Source organism: Thalassophryne amazonica, chromosome 1, assembly GCF_902500255.1.
Source record: "Thalassophryne amazonica chromosome 1, fThaAma1.1, whole genome shotgun sequence".
NCBI classification, from domain to species: domain Eukaryota; kingdom Metazoa; phylum Chordata; class Actinopteri; order Batrachoidiformes; family Batrachoididae; genus Thalassophryne; species Thalassophryne amazonica.
This window is the reverse complement of record NC_047103.1, coordinates 87,852,131-87,871,614: the sequence shown is the minus strand read 5'-3', so window position 1 is coordinate 87,871,614 and position 19,484 is coordinate 87,852,131. Positions and strand designations below refer to the sequence as shown.

The window sequence follows — 19,484 nt, the reverse complement described above, 5'->3', positions numbered from 1 at the left end:
TTTCTGTGAAGGGACACAAACGTGTTAATTACCAGACTAGAAAGAGTCGAATTCAACCTCGAGGTCGCTGTCGTCATCCGATGCCATGGCCACTTGTGCAGATTTTGTTGAACACAGAAAAAAATGTTGACACCTCCATAAGGAACTTTAACTTTTTTTTATTCTTCTTGTATATCTCTTTGCTCTTGTGTTTTGTTTGTTTGTTATTGCATTTGTTGAAATAAAGTTTCAGAAAAAAAAAAAAAGATGTTGGTTGGGGAATCTTCCTGTCACAGTAAAGATTGGATGGGAACTCATTACTTTGTATGGAGAGGGGCGGGGCTTTCAAATGACTTTGTCCCGGTCGCCCAAAGCCAGCATTTGATGCCGCCTGAGTGCAACACCTGCAAAATGATTCTTGGTGTCAGAGAGAGATGCGTGTTTGGGCAACCAACTGAAATTATCGTACATATTGGATTTTTTTTCCCATTATTGATCGTACATTTATTGATCGTACATTTATTGATCGTACATCGTACAGAGGGCAAACCTATCGTACAAATACGATAATTATCGTACATCTGGCAACACTGCACCGGAGCCACCCATCCTCTGCGCTCTGGGACCTCCCACTTTACAAATTAAGCACTGCCTGCCACGAGATGCGCTTTGTTTACGTCCATGTGAGAAGAACGTGAGCTAATGAAATTGCAACATGGGTAACCCTGTCACTCTGGCACGTCGAAAACACAAAACGTGATGACTAAAATTATAGTATCGAGTTCGCAAAAAAAATAGTGAATGATTTTGTTATATAAAAAAAATTCTAAATATTGGTAGGGACTATTTTGCCATCCCAAAATATTGGTTGTGACTTGTCCCTATGGTCCATATGCAAACCTACGCCCCTGTTTGTGTCTTAAACACGTTAAACTAAGAAGTCTGAAAACAAAAATCATATCTGTAGATTTGGATATTTAACATGGACTTGCATGAGAACCTGCTCTATGTGGAGTCAGCCTGAAGTGGCCAGTCAAGGAACTGTAAATTTTTAACCTTTTGGTAGAGCTTCATCTGGGACCATCGAAGCTTAATGCTTGGTCATTATGTGATGTGCGGCGAAGTGCTAATCCTCACCCTTAACTATCACTATGGCAATGACCATGACCATAGCCCAAATATAGATGACACAGAAGTGAAGCAGATAATTTTATATGTTTGCAGAGAGAAATGATGATGCTGTGGGAGGGGGGAAAAAAAACCCCCAAACATTTCAGCACCGGTTGAATGTTAAAATGTGATGAGTTGGGAGTGAGAATTTTGTTGTGCACTCTGTGCGACCTGGTATCTGCTCGCTGGGGTTGGGGCTTTTCCTGCATGTGGAGAAACTGATTAGATGTTAGTTAACTTTTGCTCCAATCTATAAAGCAACTTTGTTTTGCTTTTGTAATATCCTATTGACCTCTTTGTGCTGAACATGTCTGGACTGGTGAAAGAGAATAATCTTGAAATAAGCTTCTCAGTTTCTTTGATTCAAATGATCTGTTAACCACCAAAGTCACTGCTGCTTGTAAACTGCACGCATGATAAAACCATCACCAGGATTCAGAGTTCAGGTTGTTGCAAATGCTGGCTGGCTCAGTCGTGTTGCTACATCTTTATATCATATCATAAAAGTAACCATATCTCTTTTATGATTTCACCACTTCTAAGTAATGATGAAAGTGTTAGCGGGACTTTGGAGCACAGCCTTCACACAGTAGCAATATACTTTTACAAAGTTTCACAACTGTGGTGCTGTAATGTTTTAATCAACGTTAGCCTCCTTTGGTTGTAAAAGGTTGTCAGACTGCACACTGATAATCTGGCAGATTTATTGAAGACAGAGTCTGCTGAACAGGAATATAGCTGTCGCTGTTTGTCTTTTGAAAAAGATAGGGCGGGTCAGCGCTTACTGCAAGAGTGTGCTAGTGGTAGTAATATTTTATAATAGCCTATAAATGATTGTTTTTTTGGATTATGAAGTGTTCAGGTTGATAGTTATATTGCTTCAATGAGACAAGAAAGCACTTGGTTTTTGTGTGTTTGTTTGTTTGTTTTTTCCCGTCTTGACTGACCAAAGCTGTATGCGCTGTATGATTTTAAGAAAACTCTGCCACGGAGTTGTGTGTGCTGCTGTATGTGTCAGAATTCAGTGGTGTGAGAGGTCTGATGAAATCACTCTATGCTCCTGTTCACTGTCACAGGATAGGTTGATTTCATTGCATCTCTTCACCACATAACAACAGGGACCAGTACTTTCTGGGTCAGTGCCATCAAATACTGACTGAGTGAAAACAGTCACTGCAGGAGCACAAATTTAAATTAATGTATTTACCTTGTATTTGTATCTGTGTGCATGCACTGTCTTTAGTTCACATAATTCTGGTATATGTTGTGTGGGCCGCCAGAAGAGGAGGTACTGCTGGGCCCACCACCAGTGGGCGCCCTGCCTGAAGTGCGGGCTTCAGGCACGAGAGGGCGCTGCCCGCCACGGACACAGCCGGGGGTGACAGCTGTCACTCATTATCCTCTGACAGCTGTCACCCTCTACCTCAAACATCATCTCACTCCATAAAGACAGACGTCAACTCCACCTCGTTGCCGAGATATCGTACTTCGTTGGAGGTAATATCCTCAGCCATTTGTGTTTTCTATAATCTGTATATTGTGAGTGTTTGCAGGAGTACCGGTCCCTGTTCCGTGGAGGCTGAGTGAGTGCAGGACGGCACTCTTTTCCCCTGAGGAATCACTGCGGTACTCTGCAACATATTGAGTGAGAGGTGGAGGTGGCATTCCCACCGTTGTTGTACTGGGTGCACACACCCACACTTGACTGTCTTTGTTCTCGCCAGCCAGTACCAGATCCGACAGTCGGGGACGGTGATCACCTGGGAATTCGGGAACTTGGCGGCTCCAGTATTCACCAGGTTCGGTGGCGGCGGAAATTGTGTGGTTCCGGCTCTTCTCAGGACAGACGTCTTCTGTCCTCGAGCCTGCCCACACGTCACCTTTGTGGATTGACTGTAATCATATTCTGAGATTGTCTGTATGTTCGTTGTGCACCTTCAACAACATTAATTGTTAATTTTTGGCTCATCTATTGACCGTTCATTTGCGCCCCCTGTTGTGGGTCCGTGTCACTACACTTTCACAACAGGATATCTCGGCCAGCGTCATGGACTCCGAGGGGCGTCACCCGGCTGTTGAAAGACCAATGGGAGAGCAGGGAGCGCAGGCGTCTGCAGGAGGCGTGATTGGTGAGCTGCAGCACATTCTCACCGCCTTTACGGCTCGGTTGGATCAAATGACCGAGCACAACATCCTCCTGAAACCGCAGGGTGGAGGCTCTCTCCGCGCAGGTGGCGGCGAGCGCTCAGGGCGCTGCTGCAGCTCCTCCTCCTGCCGACCCTGTGCAGGATATGAACGTTCCAGTGGTGGTTCAACAACCCCTCCCACCATCCCCTGAAGCATACATAAGCCCTCCTGAGCCGTACGGAGGTTGTGTGGAGACGTGCGCGGACCTTTCTCATGCAGTGTTCGCTCGTCTTCGCACAACGTCCCGTCATGTACGCGTCAGATGCTAGTAAAATAGCTTATGTGATTGCTCTGCTTCGGGTAAGGCACGCGCCTGGGCTACGGCGCTCTGGAACAGAACTCACGGTTGTTATCAGCATACACGGGTTTGTGGGGGAGTTCAGAACAGGGTTTGTATCACCCTAACAGAGGAAGAGACCGCTTCAACATGCTGCTGTTCAATGCGACGGGGCGCCGGTGCGCAGCCGAATATGCAGTCGACTTCGCATCGCGGTGCGAGGTCCGGCTGGAATAACGTTGCGCTCCGCCCGCCTTCATAAACGGACTGTCATCGGTCCTGAAGGGGCATCTGGTAGCTAAGGAGGAACCGCGGGATTTAGAGGGCTTATCGATCTACGTTATACGGTTAGACATCGGTTGGAGGAACGCCGTCGGGAGTGAGGCGAAGGACGTGGCCGGATACGCGCCGTCCCTCTCCCTTCCGGGTTCGAAAAGGGGCCGTCCCTCCCACGCTCCACAGCCGCAGCGCTCCGTGGGGGGGGGGGGGGGGGCAAAATGAGGAGGCTGGTCCGCGGGGAGTGTTTTCTCTGCAGCTCAAAGGAGCACCTACAGAAAAACTGCCCCAAATGGCCACAACAACAACCGCCTCAGAGACTGGGCTAAGGGGTGGGTCATAACATTCACGTGGGACACCACAGATTGCAACACGACTCCCAGTTACAATCCTGAGCGGGGATTTACCCTTCAAGCCCCAGCACTGGTGGACACGGGGTCAGAAGGGAATTTGCTAGACAGCAGATGGGCAAGGGAGGTAGGCTCCCTCTGGTGGGCTCCTTCGCCATTTGCAGGTGCGGGCACTAGATGCACCTCCTCCCTTTAATCACACACAAGACACAACCAGTAACTTGGTGGTGTCTGGAAAACCATCGGGAAGGAGATTGAGTTTTTTGTAACTCCTTCTACCTCCCGCGTGATTTTGGGCTTCCTGGATTGTGAAGCACAATCCCCGGATTGATTGGGCCGTCTGGGGGGGTGGTTTCAGTGGAGCGAAACCTGCCATCGGGTGTGTTTAGGATCCTCGGTTCCTCCCGGGTTACAGGCTAAGGAAGGAGGTCAAAGTCCCTCCCAATCAGACGTCAGTGGCCGGTTGAGTACCACGATCTTGCTGACGTCTTCAGCAAGGATCTGGCACACAACCCTTCCCCCGCACCGTCCGTACGATTGTGCCATGATTGGTTCCAGCGCTGAGTTCCCCGTCCAGCAGGCTGTACAACCGTCTCACGACCTGAGCACGAATCAATGGGAGACCTATATCCGGGACTCATTAGCTGCCCGGCTGATCCGGAACTCCACCTCCCCGATGGGGGCAGGTTTCTTTTTTGTGGGCAAGAAAGAATGGCGGACGCCGTCCATGCATTGATTACAGGGGCTGAATGAGATTACGGTTCGCAACCCGATACCCGTTGCCATTGTTGGATTCCGTGTTCACCCCCCTGCATGGAGCCAAATCTTTACTAAGCTGGATCTTACAAAGCGATATCACCTGGTTCGGATCCGGAAGGGAGACGAATGGAAGACGGCATTTAACACCCCGTTAGGTCACTTTGAGTACCTGGTCATGGCGTTCGGCCTCACCACGCCCCCGCGACGTTCCAAGCCTTGGTTAACGACGTCTTGCGGGACTTCCTGCACCGATTCGTCTTCGTATATCTGGACGATATTCTCATCTTTTCTCCGGATCCTGAGACCCATGTCCAGCATGTACGTCAGGTCCTGCAGCGGTTGTTAGAGAACCGACTGTTTGTGAAGGGCGAGAAGTGCGAGTTTCACCGCATGTCTTTGTCCTTCCTGGGGTTTATCATCTCCTCTAACTCCGTCGCCCCTGATCCGGCCAAGGTTGCGGCGGTGAGAGATTGGCCCCAACCAACAAGCCGTAGGAAGCTGCAACAGTTCCTCGGCTTCGCTAATTTCTATAAGAGGTTCATTAAGGGCTACAGTCAGGTAGTTAGCCCCCTGACAGCCCTGACCTCTCCAAAAGTCCCCTTCACCTGGTCGGATCGGTGCGAAGCCGCGTTCAAGGAGTTGAAACGACGGTTCTCTACTGCTCCAGTTTGGTGGGCAGCCCGGACCCTAGCCGCCAGTTCGTGGTTGAAGTGGACGCCTCTGACTCAGGGATAGGAGCCGTGCTATCCCAGAGCGGAGAGACCGATAAGGTTCTTCACCCGTGTGCCTACTTTTTACGCAGGTTGACCCCGGCTGAACGGAACTATGATGTCGGCAATCGAGAACTCCTTGCGGTGAAAGAGGCTCTTGAGGAGTGGAGACACCTGTTGGAGGGAGCGTCTGTGCCGTTCACGGTTTTCACTGACCATCGGAACCTGGAGTATATCAGGACCGCCAAGCGGCTGAACCCCAGGCAAGCCCGCTGGTCACTGTTCTTCGGGCGTTTTGACTTCCTCCGGATCACCTATCGCCCCGGGACCAAGAACCAGAGGTCGGATGCCTTGTCCCGGGTACACGAAGAGGAGGTCAAAACTGCACTGTCGGATCCACCGGAGCCCATCCTGCCTGAGTCCACTATCGTGGCCACCCTCACCTGGGACGTGGAGAAGATCGTCCGGGAGGCCCTGGCACGGAGCCCAGACCCAGGAACAGGTCCGAAGAACCGCTTGTACGTCCCACCAGAGGCCAGAGCTTGGACTTCTGTCACGGTTCCAAGCTCTCCTGTCATCCAGGGGTGCGAAGGACCGTGGCAGTTGTCCGGCAGCGCTTCGGGTGGGCGTCTATGGAGGCCGACGTCCGGGAATACATCCAGGCCTGCACCACCTGTGCCAGCGGCAAGGCAGACCATAAAAGGTCCCAAGGACTTCTCCAGCCGTTACCTGTGCCTCATCGCCCCTGGTCCCATATCGGCCTGGATTTCGTCACGGGCCTCCCGCCGTCCCAGGGCAACACCACCATCTTCACGATAGTGGACCGATTCTCCAAGGTGGCCCACTTCGTGGCCCTCCCGAAGCTCCCAACAGCCCAGGAGACAGCAGACCTCCTGGTCCACCACATCGTCCGTCTGCATGGGATACCCACCGACATCGTCTCGGATCGTGGTCCCCAGTTCTCCCCACACGTCTGGAGGAGCTTCTGCCGGGAACTGGGGGCTACTGTGAGCCTCTCGTCCGGGTATCATCCGCAGACCAATGGACAGGCAGAACGGGCCAATCAGGAATTGGAGCAAGCTCTACGCTGTGTGACGTCCGCACACCCGACGGCCTGGAGTAAACATCTGGCCTGGATCGAGTATGCGCACAACAGCCAGGTGTCCTATGCCACCGGCCTCTCCCCATTTGAGGTGTGTTTGGGGTATCAGCCCCTGTTGTTTCCCGTGGTGGAGGGAGAGGTCGGGTGCCCTCGGTCCAGGCCCACCTGCGCAAGTGCCGTCAGGTGTGGCGCTCCGCCCGTTCTGCCTTGTTGAAGGCCCGGATGAGGGCGAAGACCCATGCAGACCGCCGGCGATCCCCGGCCCCTGCTTACCAGCCCGGGCAGGAGGTGTGGCTTTCCACGAAGGACATCCCCCTCCAGGTGGACTCCCCTAAACTTCAGGACAGATATATCGGACCATTCAAGATCCTCAAAGTCCTCAGTCCTGCCGCAGTGAAGCTCCAACTCCCGGCTTCACTGCGGATCCATCTGGTTTTTCACGTGTCACGAATCAAACCTCACCACACCTCACCCCTCTGTGCTCCGGACCGGCGCCGCCTCCTGCTCGGATCATCGACGGGGAGCCGGCTTGGATGGTGCGCCGGCTCCTGGACGTCTATCGGTTGGGCCGGGGGTTCCAGTACTTGGTGGACTGGGAGGGGTATGGACCCGAAGAACGCTCCTGGGTGAAGAGGAGCTTCATCCTGGATCCGGCCCTCCTGGCCAACTTCTACCACCGTCACCCGAACAAGCCTGGTCGGGCGCCAGGAGGCGCCCGTTGAGGGGGGGGGGGTCCTGTTGTGTGGGGCCGCCAGAAGAGGAGGTACTGCGGGCCCACCACCAGTGGGGCGCCCTGCCTGAAGTGCGGGCTTCAGGGCACGAGAGGGCGCTGCCGCCACGGACACAGCCGGGGGTGACAGCTGTCACTCATTATCTCTTGACAGCTGTCACCCATCTACTCAACATCATCTCACTCCATAAAGACCAGACGTCAACTCCACCTCGTTGCCGAGATATCGTACTTCATTGGAGGTAACATATACATATCTGTATATTGTGAGTGTTTGCAGGAGTACCGGTCCCTCTTTCCGTGGAGGCTGAGTGAATGCAGGACGGCACTCTTTTCCCCTGAGGAATCACTGCGGTACTCTGCAAACATATTGAGTGAGAGGTGGAGGTGGCATTCCCACCGTTGTTGTTACTGGGTGTACACACACCCACACTTGACTGTCTTTGTTCTCGCCAGCAGTACCAGATCCGACAGTCGGGGACGGTGATCACCTGGGAATTCGGGACTTGGCGGCTCCAGTATTCACCAGGTTCGGTGGCGGCGGAAATCGTGTGGTTCCGGCTCTTCTCAGGACAGACGTCTTCTATCCTCGAGCCTGCCCACACGTCACCTTTGTGGATTGACTGTAATCATATTCTGAGATTGTCTGTATGTTCGTTGTGCACCTTCACAACATTAAATTGTTAATTTTTGGCTCATCTATTGACCGTTCATTTGCGCCCCCCTGTTGTGGGTCCGGTCACTACACTTTCACAACAGTATAGCTTTGTTGTTCTTTTTATGTGCAATGTGCCACATTCACTTATGACTTTATGAACTGCTTTAATGGAACGACAGCATTTTTTCCACTTATTTCCATTGTGATCCATTTAAAATCAAATGACAAAATAGAATTAATAACAAAATCAAATAATATTAATAATACCACTCATAATAATAAAAATAACGACAACATTAACAGTGTGTATATGATAACAAGTACCTAAACAATTTCTAAATGCATTAAGAGAGTAACTTAACATAAAAACATAACATAATTAACAAGAAAAAAAGATGAGTTCTAATAAAAACTCTTGAGGTCTAAGGTTCTAATAACATAATTGCACAGTTTATTACCACCCTTGAAAAATGGCAGCTACCTATTTTATAAACACTATTCAATCTAGAGAATGTTGATCTCAATGTGCTAGTTATATCGATTCGCTTACTGCTACGTTTTCTCTCCATGCTGGTAATTGCGCACAAGTGACGAGTGTGAGAAGCGCTGGTATGTGCTGTAATCCAAAGTGAGAGCGGAGATTGTAGCACACAAGCAAAGTTCTTCTCCAGAAGATGAGTTTAGGCTATGGCACATTTGGTGTAAATTTTTAATTATATCTAAATTAAAAGTGCCTCAATCACTCTCAATAAACAGACTAAGTTTGAGCCGCATCTATTGCGGATTTAGCGGATATTTGATCTTAATATTGAGAAGCGCTTTGATCTATATTTTGTATTATCTTTAATTTATGAAAGCCACTTCTAACAGGATTTTGACCCTTGAAAATTTTTTCCAAGGTGAAATTTGTGGAAATGGAAAACTAATGTTAGAAGCTACAAGTGTAGTGCTCATAGTTTCACAACACAATAAGTCTGGTGATCAAACAAGGATGAAATTAAAATAAATTATAAATTATAATAATAATAAACCTCAGAACTACTCAGTACTCTTGCAGTTAAGGTTTAATTTAGTGTCACAAACCAGACTATGAACCTGGTGATGTTAAGCAGAAACAGGAGGTTAGGCAACAGTCTGTCCAAGTACACAGGAAGTGGATAAACAATCTTCAGTGCAAAAGGTCAGTAACACGGTGGCAGAAAAAAAAAATCAACAATTTTGAGAAACTCAGAGGTCAATATACGTAGCACTGGTATAACACAGGAGTTGCTCGAATGCTAATAATATGCCTGTAGAAACACTAGAAATAAAACTCTCTGGAAGACACTGGGAATTCACACAGTAGTAACCACTGGGACATGGAGACAACACGAGAGTACAGGATGGAAACAAGTGATTTGGCAGAGGGCACAGGAGAGGAGGCACCTTATAACAATGCTCATCTAATTAACAAAGGGAAAGAATAACACATGAGGAAACTATGACAACAGATTACAATAAAGGACCAGAGTCACGAGGAACTAATATTAGATCACTGAAGGGACACAGAAGTACAGAAGAAAACATGCAGATGTCAGGAAATTACACAAAAGTGACTGGAGCACTTTAAATCAAATGTAAACTGAAGAAACACCATATAAACTGAAGATATTTCATGTTTTGTCTGGTCAACCTGGGGCAGCACGTGGCCCCCGGCAACATGGTTTGTATTCATCAGTATCAGCTGACTTTTCATATCTCTGCTGCAAACTAACCAACCTTTTTATGGCCATTTATAAAGACACAAAAATAATTTTGACTCATGACTAATTTTGACTTTCAGTTAATATCAGAGACTTTTCTGCTGTCTTTCCTTTACCGTGGTGTAGCATGGGCTTTTTAACTGCACCCAGAAGCGCTGTGAGGAAGTTAACCAGTGTCCTCGTTCTTTGGTCTACTCTCCACACTCCTGTCTTCTCACCTGTTCCAGCCTGGACCCCCCAGGGTACCAGCCAGGACACACTATTACACATTCAAGCTGTGGGGAGCCGTTGTCTGGCTGCATCTGCCCACAGGGTACTGTGCTCCTGGTGAGTGAAGTCTCAACATTCAGGTTTTAAAGGGATACATGATAAAACACTCATTAGGCCACTATCACACTGGTGACTGTTGGAGAGTAGTTGGAGACATGAATTTGTGACAAAACATGCAAATTAGCGATTAATTCCCAATTGGTAAATCACTGAATTGGCACTAGTGACACGTTAACGCATGTTGCCTGAATGTGGTCTGAATATTGCACAGACTCGCAGTAAAAATCTCTGCATGCATATCAAGTATGGCCATCACAAGTCAGGTGCAAGGATCTCGCTGATTTGTGCGCCTTTGCCGTCTAGCACTCACTGATTCCGAACACCACTCACAGCTGAAATGACATCTTTGCGACCAAAGCACTCAGGGTGGCTGTTGATATGATTCAGGCTGAATCAGAGTCAAATAGAACCCCAAAAGTAGGCAGTCAGGACACAGAGGTGTGAGTACCAAAAAAATACCCACGGTGCTTTAATAATCCAGGAGAAGGAGCAAAAACCAAACAAGTAGGTGCAGGGATGTGAAAATAAAAAGAATCCAACACTAAACACAGGGTGGAGAAGTATTGGGAGGAGCAATGAAGAGGATAACACTAATGACAACTAAAGAGAAAAGTGTGGACACCTCCCTCGCCCACTTGCAGGAGGATGCCCCCCACTGCATAAACTCTCCTGTCATCCTCTCCTTGGGAACCAGTTGAAGCCCTCCACAACACGTTGGCACGGCCACAATCTCCGCAACACAGCGCAAAGTCCAGCAGTGCTTCAGTCTTTTGATTTGATTTATTCATCAATAACATAATACGTACCTTGGATTGTTCCCTTGCTTTTTTCACTCGGGGTCACCACAGCAGATCCAAGGTAGATCTGCATGTGATTTGGCACAAATTGCACGGGACCTCCTCTTCCTCCTCAGCACATGGTGGGTTGGAGCCGTGACAACAGCACATAACTTTCGTTCCTGCTCCTCAGTAAAAACAAACATTAAATGCATATGTCCAGATTGTGCGGATGGGGAATCCTGATGCCCAGCAGCTCAGCCAGGGCTGCTGGACTCCCTTGGCCACTTCCAGGAGCGCTGTTCCTCTCCAGTCATCTCCACTAATTTGGCGTGCTGCCAGGACAGCTCGTGCGTCACCAGTGAAGAATAGCAGTTTCTCATTTTTGTCTCCAATCACTCAGAATGCAGTTTCTTTCATCATCAACGCCTCACAAAGTCCTCTCACGATTCTTGTACATTATGGGACTACATTTAGAGGGCTTTGCAATGCCTGCGATGGCTCTGTGTATGTGGCCTCGCCAACTTTGAACTGTTCAAAATTCATTATCTGTGAGCACCACATGCCTGAGTGACTTCTATCACATACCTCTACTGCATGACATCATATGGTAGGAGAAGTGGCACCATGCCCGCACCACACTTATCAATAAATCCATGAAAATTCAGTAAGGTATAGCTTCTATTATACATTCCAAATCTAAGGTGGAGTTCTACTAGTGTATACTAAGGAACATCTAAATATCTTAAGATCTGTAGATGATGGAATCCCTAAATTCCTTGCAATTGAACATTAAGAAACATTGTCTTAAACTGTTGGACTATTTTTGAGGCAGTTCACAAAGTGGTGATCCTCCCTCCATCTTTGATTGTGAATGGCTCAGCCTTTTGGTGATGCTCCTTTTATTCTCAATCATGACACTCACCTGTTCCAGTTAGGTGTTCTTTGAGCAGTCATCAACTTTCCCAGTCTTTTGTTGCCCCGTCCCAACTTTTTTGAAACGTCTTGCAGGCATCCATTTCAAAATGAGCAAATATTTGCACAAAAACAAAAAAGTCTATCAGTTTGAACATTAAATATCTTGTCTTTGTGGGGTATTCAGTTGAATATAGGCTGAAGAGGATTTGCAAATCATTGTATTCAATTTTTATTTACATTTCACACAACGTCCCAACTTCACTGGAATTGGGGTTGTATCTAAAGTTAACCCTGCTAGCTAGGTTATGGATTGCTAATATAGGAAGACAATTCCATACGCTACATGCTTTCTAGTGGAAACCCCAAACTTAGATACTATCTATTGATATCTATTAAGAATCATTTAAACTGAAGAACCATAAAATCTACACCATATAAAATAAAAGTGCAAATCCGGGAAAATAGGCTAACTATAGCCAGATGAGCTACCGTTAATTTAGCCATTAACTATCCTATTTAGCGAGCCTTGCTAGCCAGCAAAGCTAAACAAAGCCGGTAACTGGCGTATAAAGCACAATAGTGTCACTTCACCCTACAATAACGGTTGTACAACAAATACATATAACAGCAAATACAAACAAAAGTGTGTATTAACATTAGCTTCCCAAACGGAAACAACTATGTTGGTAGCTATGACAAATGGTGCTGCAGCTGGCTCGATAAGCTAATGTTAGCTGCAGGTTTAGCTAGTTGTACCCCACTCCTCACTAGTTATCACTAATGTAATAATATTTTAAAAAGAACAAAAAATACATTTGTATATATTCACAACCATAAAGCATGCTGAAATGTATATGGAGACAAGATATAAGTACAGACGGTTGCCCAGTTCCGGATCACCTTTTTTAAAGTTCCACTATACGGAGCCATAATGCAACTGAATGTCCTTTATTGAGTATTGTTGTATTGGGCATTTGGATGTTATTTCACTGAAAAAGTCTGGATGGAGTAGCCCCTCTACTTAAAGTGTGAAGCCACATTATGTGTGGTGCAAATATTTGCCAGAAATGGATTATTTTGCCCAGTTCTGGATCACGACACTCTGTGTCACTTTGGGGGCATTCCTGGCATCTGGCTGGAGCACTTCCAATGCAGAATGATACACACTGTGCCTGAGAATGTGTTTTGAACACAAAATGATAGAAATTATAATTATTAAATGAGAATTTACTTAGTTTCACAAGTCACTGTTATACGTTTTCATGAGCAAAAAATGATGTGTGGAGGTGAGATTTCTCCCGAATTAAAAAGTAAAAGCCCCCACATTCATGCCCATTCGTGATTTGAGATGACCCCCAAGTACACATGGCTCACAAGTACTGACCCGAGGCTGCTGCTTCAGTGATCCACAACCAGCAAATTTCACATCTGAGATAAATGCGCGCAACAATTAAACAGCAAGACATAACACACTGACATTTTCTACCCAAGTAAGTAAGTATTTTCTCACTCTAGAACCAAAACACCGAATGGCTAACTCAGCTTTGCTATGTCTTAGAGATCATTACTTTCAAACTTGCAGGAATGAATCAGTGAGAAAAAGCACACACACCACAGACACCGGGATGTTTTGATTCCTCTGCTGATCACAAGGATGGCTGGATCCGGTCAAGCTTGTGGTCGTTTGTAGACAAAACATCAGTCTTTCCATTGGTACCAAGTATTAGCTTATTTGCGCTGATTACAAAAACGGCGGCGGAAAAAACTACAGCAGTGATCCGGAACTGGGCAAGTGACTGTACCGCAGTGAAAGGATACTGAGGTGGAACAGCTCCCGGCTAAGGAGAGCTCGTCTGTTTTAGAATTATGGTGTGCAGGTATCTGTCAGAAATCTGTATTTTGTGGTTTGAGGAGGCATAGAGATATATTTAAATACCTTTGAAATGTTTACAAATGGAAGCATCCATCATCATGGCTTCATGCAGTATGGGTGAGTTTAGATTTCTGTAAATACTTTACAGTATTTAAATATTTCAGTATTGATTTGACGGTTTAACAGGGGTGATAGGTGTGTTCTACCAGATGAGTGCCCATGTCATCATAATGGTCGTCTTTACTACAGCAACAACACAATCATTAAAGACTGCAACACATGGTAAGTGATGCTGTTGCCATTGTGGTATGGCTATGATTTCAATATTTCAACATATTTGAGTTAAAATGATCCTCCATATGGCCTTACAGTGTGTGTAAGGAGCGACGATGGCACTGCAGTCAATCCTCCTGTGGCAGTGTGTGTGTGGCAACTGGTGACCCACACTATATTACCTTTGATGGCCGCTACTACTCTTTCCTGGGTGACTGTCAGTATGTGCTGGCAAAGGAGACCAGTGGATTGTTCAGTGTCACAGCGGAGAATGTACCCTGTGGGAGTACAGGGGTCACCTGTACAAAGTCAGTCACCCTCAGCCTTGGAAACACCATCATACACCTACTGAGAGGTATGACACAGCAATATCTTGGAAAAATTAAGGTTATTATATGAACTTATGAATATCACAGTCACTCAAAACTCTGTCCATAGCACCCTGAGTCTGAGAAGTAATCTCTACATCATGAATTTAAAGAAATAAAATCTAAAAGCCAAAATGACAGTGTGAATAAGTAAGTAACCCTCTTTAGTATAGCACATGTAAACCATCACTTTACATCCAGTTTTCTTTGGACAAGTCAGGGGATGGATACATGAACATTCCCAAGACATTGATTATACGAGGTCTGTTAGAAAAGTATCCGACCTTTTTATTTTTTGCAAAAACCATATGGATTTGAATCACGTGTGATTGCATCAGCCAAGCTTGAACCTTCGTGCGCATGCGTGAGTTTTTTCACGCCTGTCAGTTGCGTCATTCGCCTGTGAGCAGTGGTCCACCCCTCTCGTCGGATTTTTATTGCGAATAAATGTCTGAACGATTTGGAGCTTTGCTGCATCAATTTTTTCCAGAAACTGTGTGAGACCTCCAGGTGGTAACCATTCGGAAAATTCAAATGGCTTAGAGGGACGATTTTATGGGGATTACACAGATTAAGGAGTGCTCCAGCCGGTTTAAAGACCGCCCACAGCTGCTGAGAGCGCGCCGCGCTCCGAGCGCCGATCGACAGGCTGACACCCCGCTGAAACAACCAGCTCATTTCCAACGTGAAGGCTTTGTTGATGCAGGACGTCGTCTGACTTACACAAAAATGGCAGGAGACGTGGACATCAGTACTTTTTCGGCACATTCCACTGTTACAGGAGTTTTTTTCATGGAATGAAAAGCGGAGGATTGCGCCACCGTGCCGCTCATGGCGCGGCACAAAACCACCTCCGTCTTGGTCTCACAGGACGGCTTTCAGATGGCTGTCGGTGGGTTTTCAGTCGTGTGACTAACCGAGAAATTGTGGATGAGCCTGGACATGCCAGAACATGTCCTGTGAGGCTTCATCACGGCGTTGCTTTGTGCCATGCAGCTCCACCGCGACTGTGCAAGAAGGAGATTAGAGGGGAAAGCCACCAAGACAGCCAGGCAACCCTGATTAAGTTATAGACTTCTGTGGCTGTGACTGAAGAAATTTTGCATCGTGCAAGTTTTGCATTTTGTATCACCACTCATGAATTTTCTTTCAATTTTCTTTCTTTGATGTTAAAGAATCTGGAGGTAGTCCTCCTTCTTCATTATTCCATCGACTTTGTGCAATGTACCAGTACCGCTGGCAAAAAAAAAAACAACCCCAGACCATGATGCTACCATCACCTTGCTTGACAGTTGTACAGTATTCTTAGGTTTGAAAGCCTTACCTTTACTCCTCCAAACATACCTCTTCTTATTGTGGCCAAATTTCTCAAGCTTTGTCTTCTCTGACCATAAAACCTTCTACATGTGGGCAGCTGCAAATTTCAGTCTAACGTGAAGGTGTTGATTTCAGAGCAGGGCCTTCTTTCTTGGTCAGCACCCTCTCAGTTCATGGCGATGTAAAACGTGCTTTACTGTGTAAAGTGTCACTGGTTTTCCAGCAGTTTCCATTTCAGGGGAAGCCTGAGCATTGGTGGTAATTGGTTATTCCAGGACATCCTAACCAGTTTCCTCTCATCTGTGGGTGACAGTTTTAGTCTTCTTCCAGATCTTGGCAAAGTGGAAACACATCCCTCACTTCGGTTATAATGAAGTCATTTGAACACATCATACTCACACACCTGAAAGAACTTACCTCACCCCTCATGGACAGTCACCAGTTTTAACTAATAGATCTGTTGAAGATGCAATAAACCTGGCCATTTTTACATCGTGCAACACCTGGAATCTCCCCACACCTACGCCTGGATACTGGTCATTGTCTTCAGCTCTGCTTTTAACACAATCAACCCGGTCAACCTCTTCAATAAACTCATGGACATGGACATTGGCACTACTGTCTCCCACTGGATCCATAACTTCCTGTCACAAAGGACACAGAGAGTCAGGATGGGTAGCCTCCTGTCCCAACCTCTGACCCTCAGCACAGGTGCTCCTCAGGGTTGTATTCTTTCCCCTTGGTTTTCTCCATCTACACAAATTCCCTCACATCCATCCACAGTTCAGTTTCCATTCTTAAATATGCAGATGACACTACAATAATCGGACTCATCACTAACAATAACAAACATCACTACTGTGAACAGGTCACCCAAGCAGTCACTTGGTGCCAAAACAATAACCTACAGCTTAACACATCAAAAACCCAGGAACTCATAGTCGACTTCTCACGCTCACCCTCTCACAAAATCCCCATTTCCATTTCTACTCAGCCCATCTCTATCACTGAGACATTCAAATTCCTAGGTGCACACATCAGTAACTCACTCAAATGGAAACTGCATTTGGACCAAATCTACAAAAAAGCTAATAAAATATTATTTTTTCTCAGACAACTCAAAAAATTCAGAGTCAGGCACATCATCCTGCTTCAGTTTTACACTGCCATCATTCAAAGCATTCTCACCTTATCCATAATCACCTGGTATGGAAATTTGGACTCCTATGCAAAAAACTACAGTGTATAATAGACAAATCATCTAAAATCACAGGCCTCACCTTCCCTTCCATTGACACACTGTACCATAGATGCATCACACAACAGGCAGTAAAAATCACCTCTGACCCCTCACACCCTGCATATCACCTGTTCACACCGTTGCCTTCTGGAAGACACCACAGGTCCCTGCCAATGAAATCAGTCAGATTCAGACACATACAGACACATACAGACACTAAACCAAGTCATTAACTGGTGTTTCTATGTGTATTTGTCTATTTATTGTTTGTTTGTTGTGTGTTGACACAGAGATTTCATGCCGTACTGGAAACAAATTCCACCAACTTGCTGTGTGGTCATTAATAAATGAATCTTGAATCTGACAAACTTTTACTTACATACAATTGTTTGAACTGATAATCTTAGAATCTGTGGTTTAGAAATGGCTCCAAGGGACCTTCCAAACGTGTGTAAATCTACAGTTCTCCTTCTCAGATCTTCACTAATTTCGTTTGACCTTCTCATTGTTCTACGTATTGGTCAGTCCAATGGGTGCTGTCAAAAGTTTTTTTTTTTTTTTTTTGTGGTGGCAAAGAGAAACTAGCAGTTGTAATCAATCATGATCAATAATGAGGAATTAAGGCCTAGTCACAAAATACATTGCAGAACCTTCAGCACCAATTATTAAAACATTTAAGTGAATATATAGTTATACATTCAATTTCAGCACCAGCACCAGATCAAAACATTTTTTTATTTTTTAAATGTGCCAAGGAAAGATAATGCTTTCAGCAAATCTACAGCACACGGTCAGCTTTATCTTGTTCTTTGAAGTGAGCAATAAAAGAGTCTAATATTTCCACCTGGTCAGTTACACACATAGGTGAAATATCTGTTATATACTTATATATCAGACAGAAAAACATTAAAAACATAAATATAGGCGATTTGCCATTTAAAATTAGAGAAGTAAAAAGCAACATAACAAAAAGATTATGTTTTCATGTGTTAAAACAGAGCTCAGGCATGTCATTGATAAATTTCAAAATAAGCTAAACCTTAGAAGTAAGGGAGCAAAGTAATCAAGGTGGGAGTAGGTTTTTGGGAAAAAAATTGAAAGTTCCAAATTGAAATGGTATCATTTGGTGCACTTTCATCCACAAAATTCATTGAAATGTAAAGTTGGAGTATAGTCAGGGGTGCACATAACTGGTACTCATGGTGCTTGTGCGTGCTAAAAATAAATGATGCATAGCAGAAAACACAAGGGAAGCGCTTCATAAGAGGAAAGCAATGACAGATTGTAGGGAAAGTGTTTCCCTCTACTGTGTATCAATGATGTTTAGAACACACGAGCACAATGAGTACCAGTTATGTGCACCCCTGAGTATAGTCCATTTCTACTGTAATGTCATTCTGTCATCAGCCTCTGTTGCACTCCTTTCCTCTTTTCTGTCGATTGTTCTTACCATATCATCTACTCTTTTGCTGTTCTTTGGATTTGTTTTCACATCACAGCAGATGTTGTAATCATTTCATTTTCATGTGACTAATAGCATGGCAGTGAAGAATTGAAGAGTTCAGATGCAAAACTCAGTATCTCCAAAACCATACATTTTTAGTTGAGGCCAACATGTACAGTAGTGTTCAGAATAATAGTAGTGCTATGTGACTAAAAAGATTAACCCAGGTTTTGAGTATATTTCTTATGTTACATGGGAAACAAGGTACCAGTAGATTCAGTAGATTCTCACAAATCCAACAAGACCAAGCATTCATGATATGCACACTCTTAAGGATATGAAAGTGGGCTATTAGCAAAAAAAAAAAGTAGAAAATGGAGTGTTCACAATAATAGTAGCATCTGCTGTTGACGCTACAAACTCAAAACTATTATGTTCGAACTGCTTTTTTAGCAATCCTGTGAATCACTAAACCACTGTTTAGTTGTATAACCACAGTTTTTCATGATTTCTTCACATCTGCGAGACATTAATTTTGTTGGTTTGGAACCAAGATTTTGCGCATTTACTAGTGTGCTTGGGGTCATTGTCTTGTTGAAACACCCATTTCAAGGGCATGTCCTCTTCAGCATAAGGCAACATGACCTCTTCAAGTATTTTGACATATCCAAACTGATCCATGATACCTGGTATGCGATATATAGGCCCAACACCATAGTAGGAGAAACATGCCCATATCATGATGCTTGCACCACCATGCTTCATTGTCTTCACTGTGAACTGTGGCTTGAATTCAGAGTTTGGGGGTCGTCTCACAAACTGTCTGCGGCCCTTGGACCCAAAAAGAACAGCTTTACTCTCATCAGTCCACAAAATATTCCTCCATTTCTCTTTAGGCCAGTTGATGTGTTCTTTGGCAAATTGTAACCTCTTCTGCACATGTCTTTTATTTAACAGAGGGACTTTGCGGGGGATTCTTGCAAATAAATTAGCTTCACACAGGCA

General features: G+C 45.5%; 1 protein-coding gene across 1 annotated transcript in view; it reads left to right on the top strand.

The window, feature by feature from the left end:
• Positions 1-19,484, top strand: part of scospondin (subcommissural organ spondin) — an 852,118-nt gene that overhangs the window by 102,667 nt on the left and 729,967 nt on the right. The window contains 3 exon segments of the mRNA XM_034168739.1: positions 10,067-10,290; positions 14,024-14,119; positions 14,209-14,465. Of these exon segments, the coding sequence (XP_034024630.1) occupies positions 10,067-10,290; positions 14,024-14,119; positions 14,209-14,465 (577 nt within the window).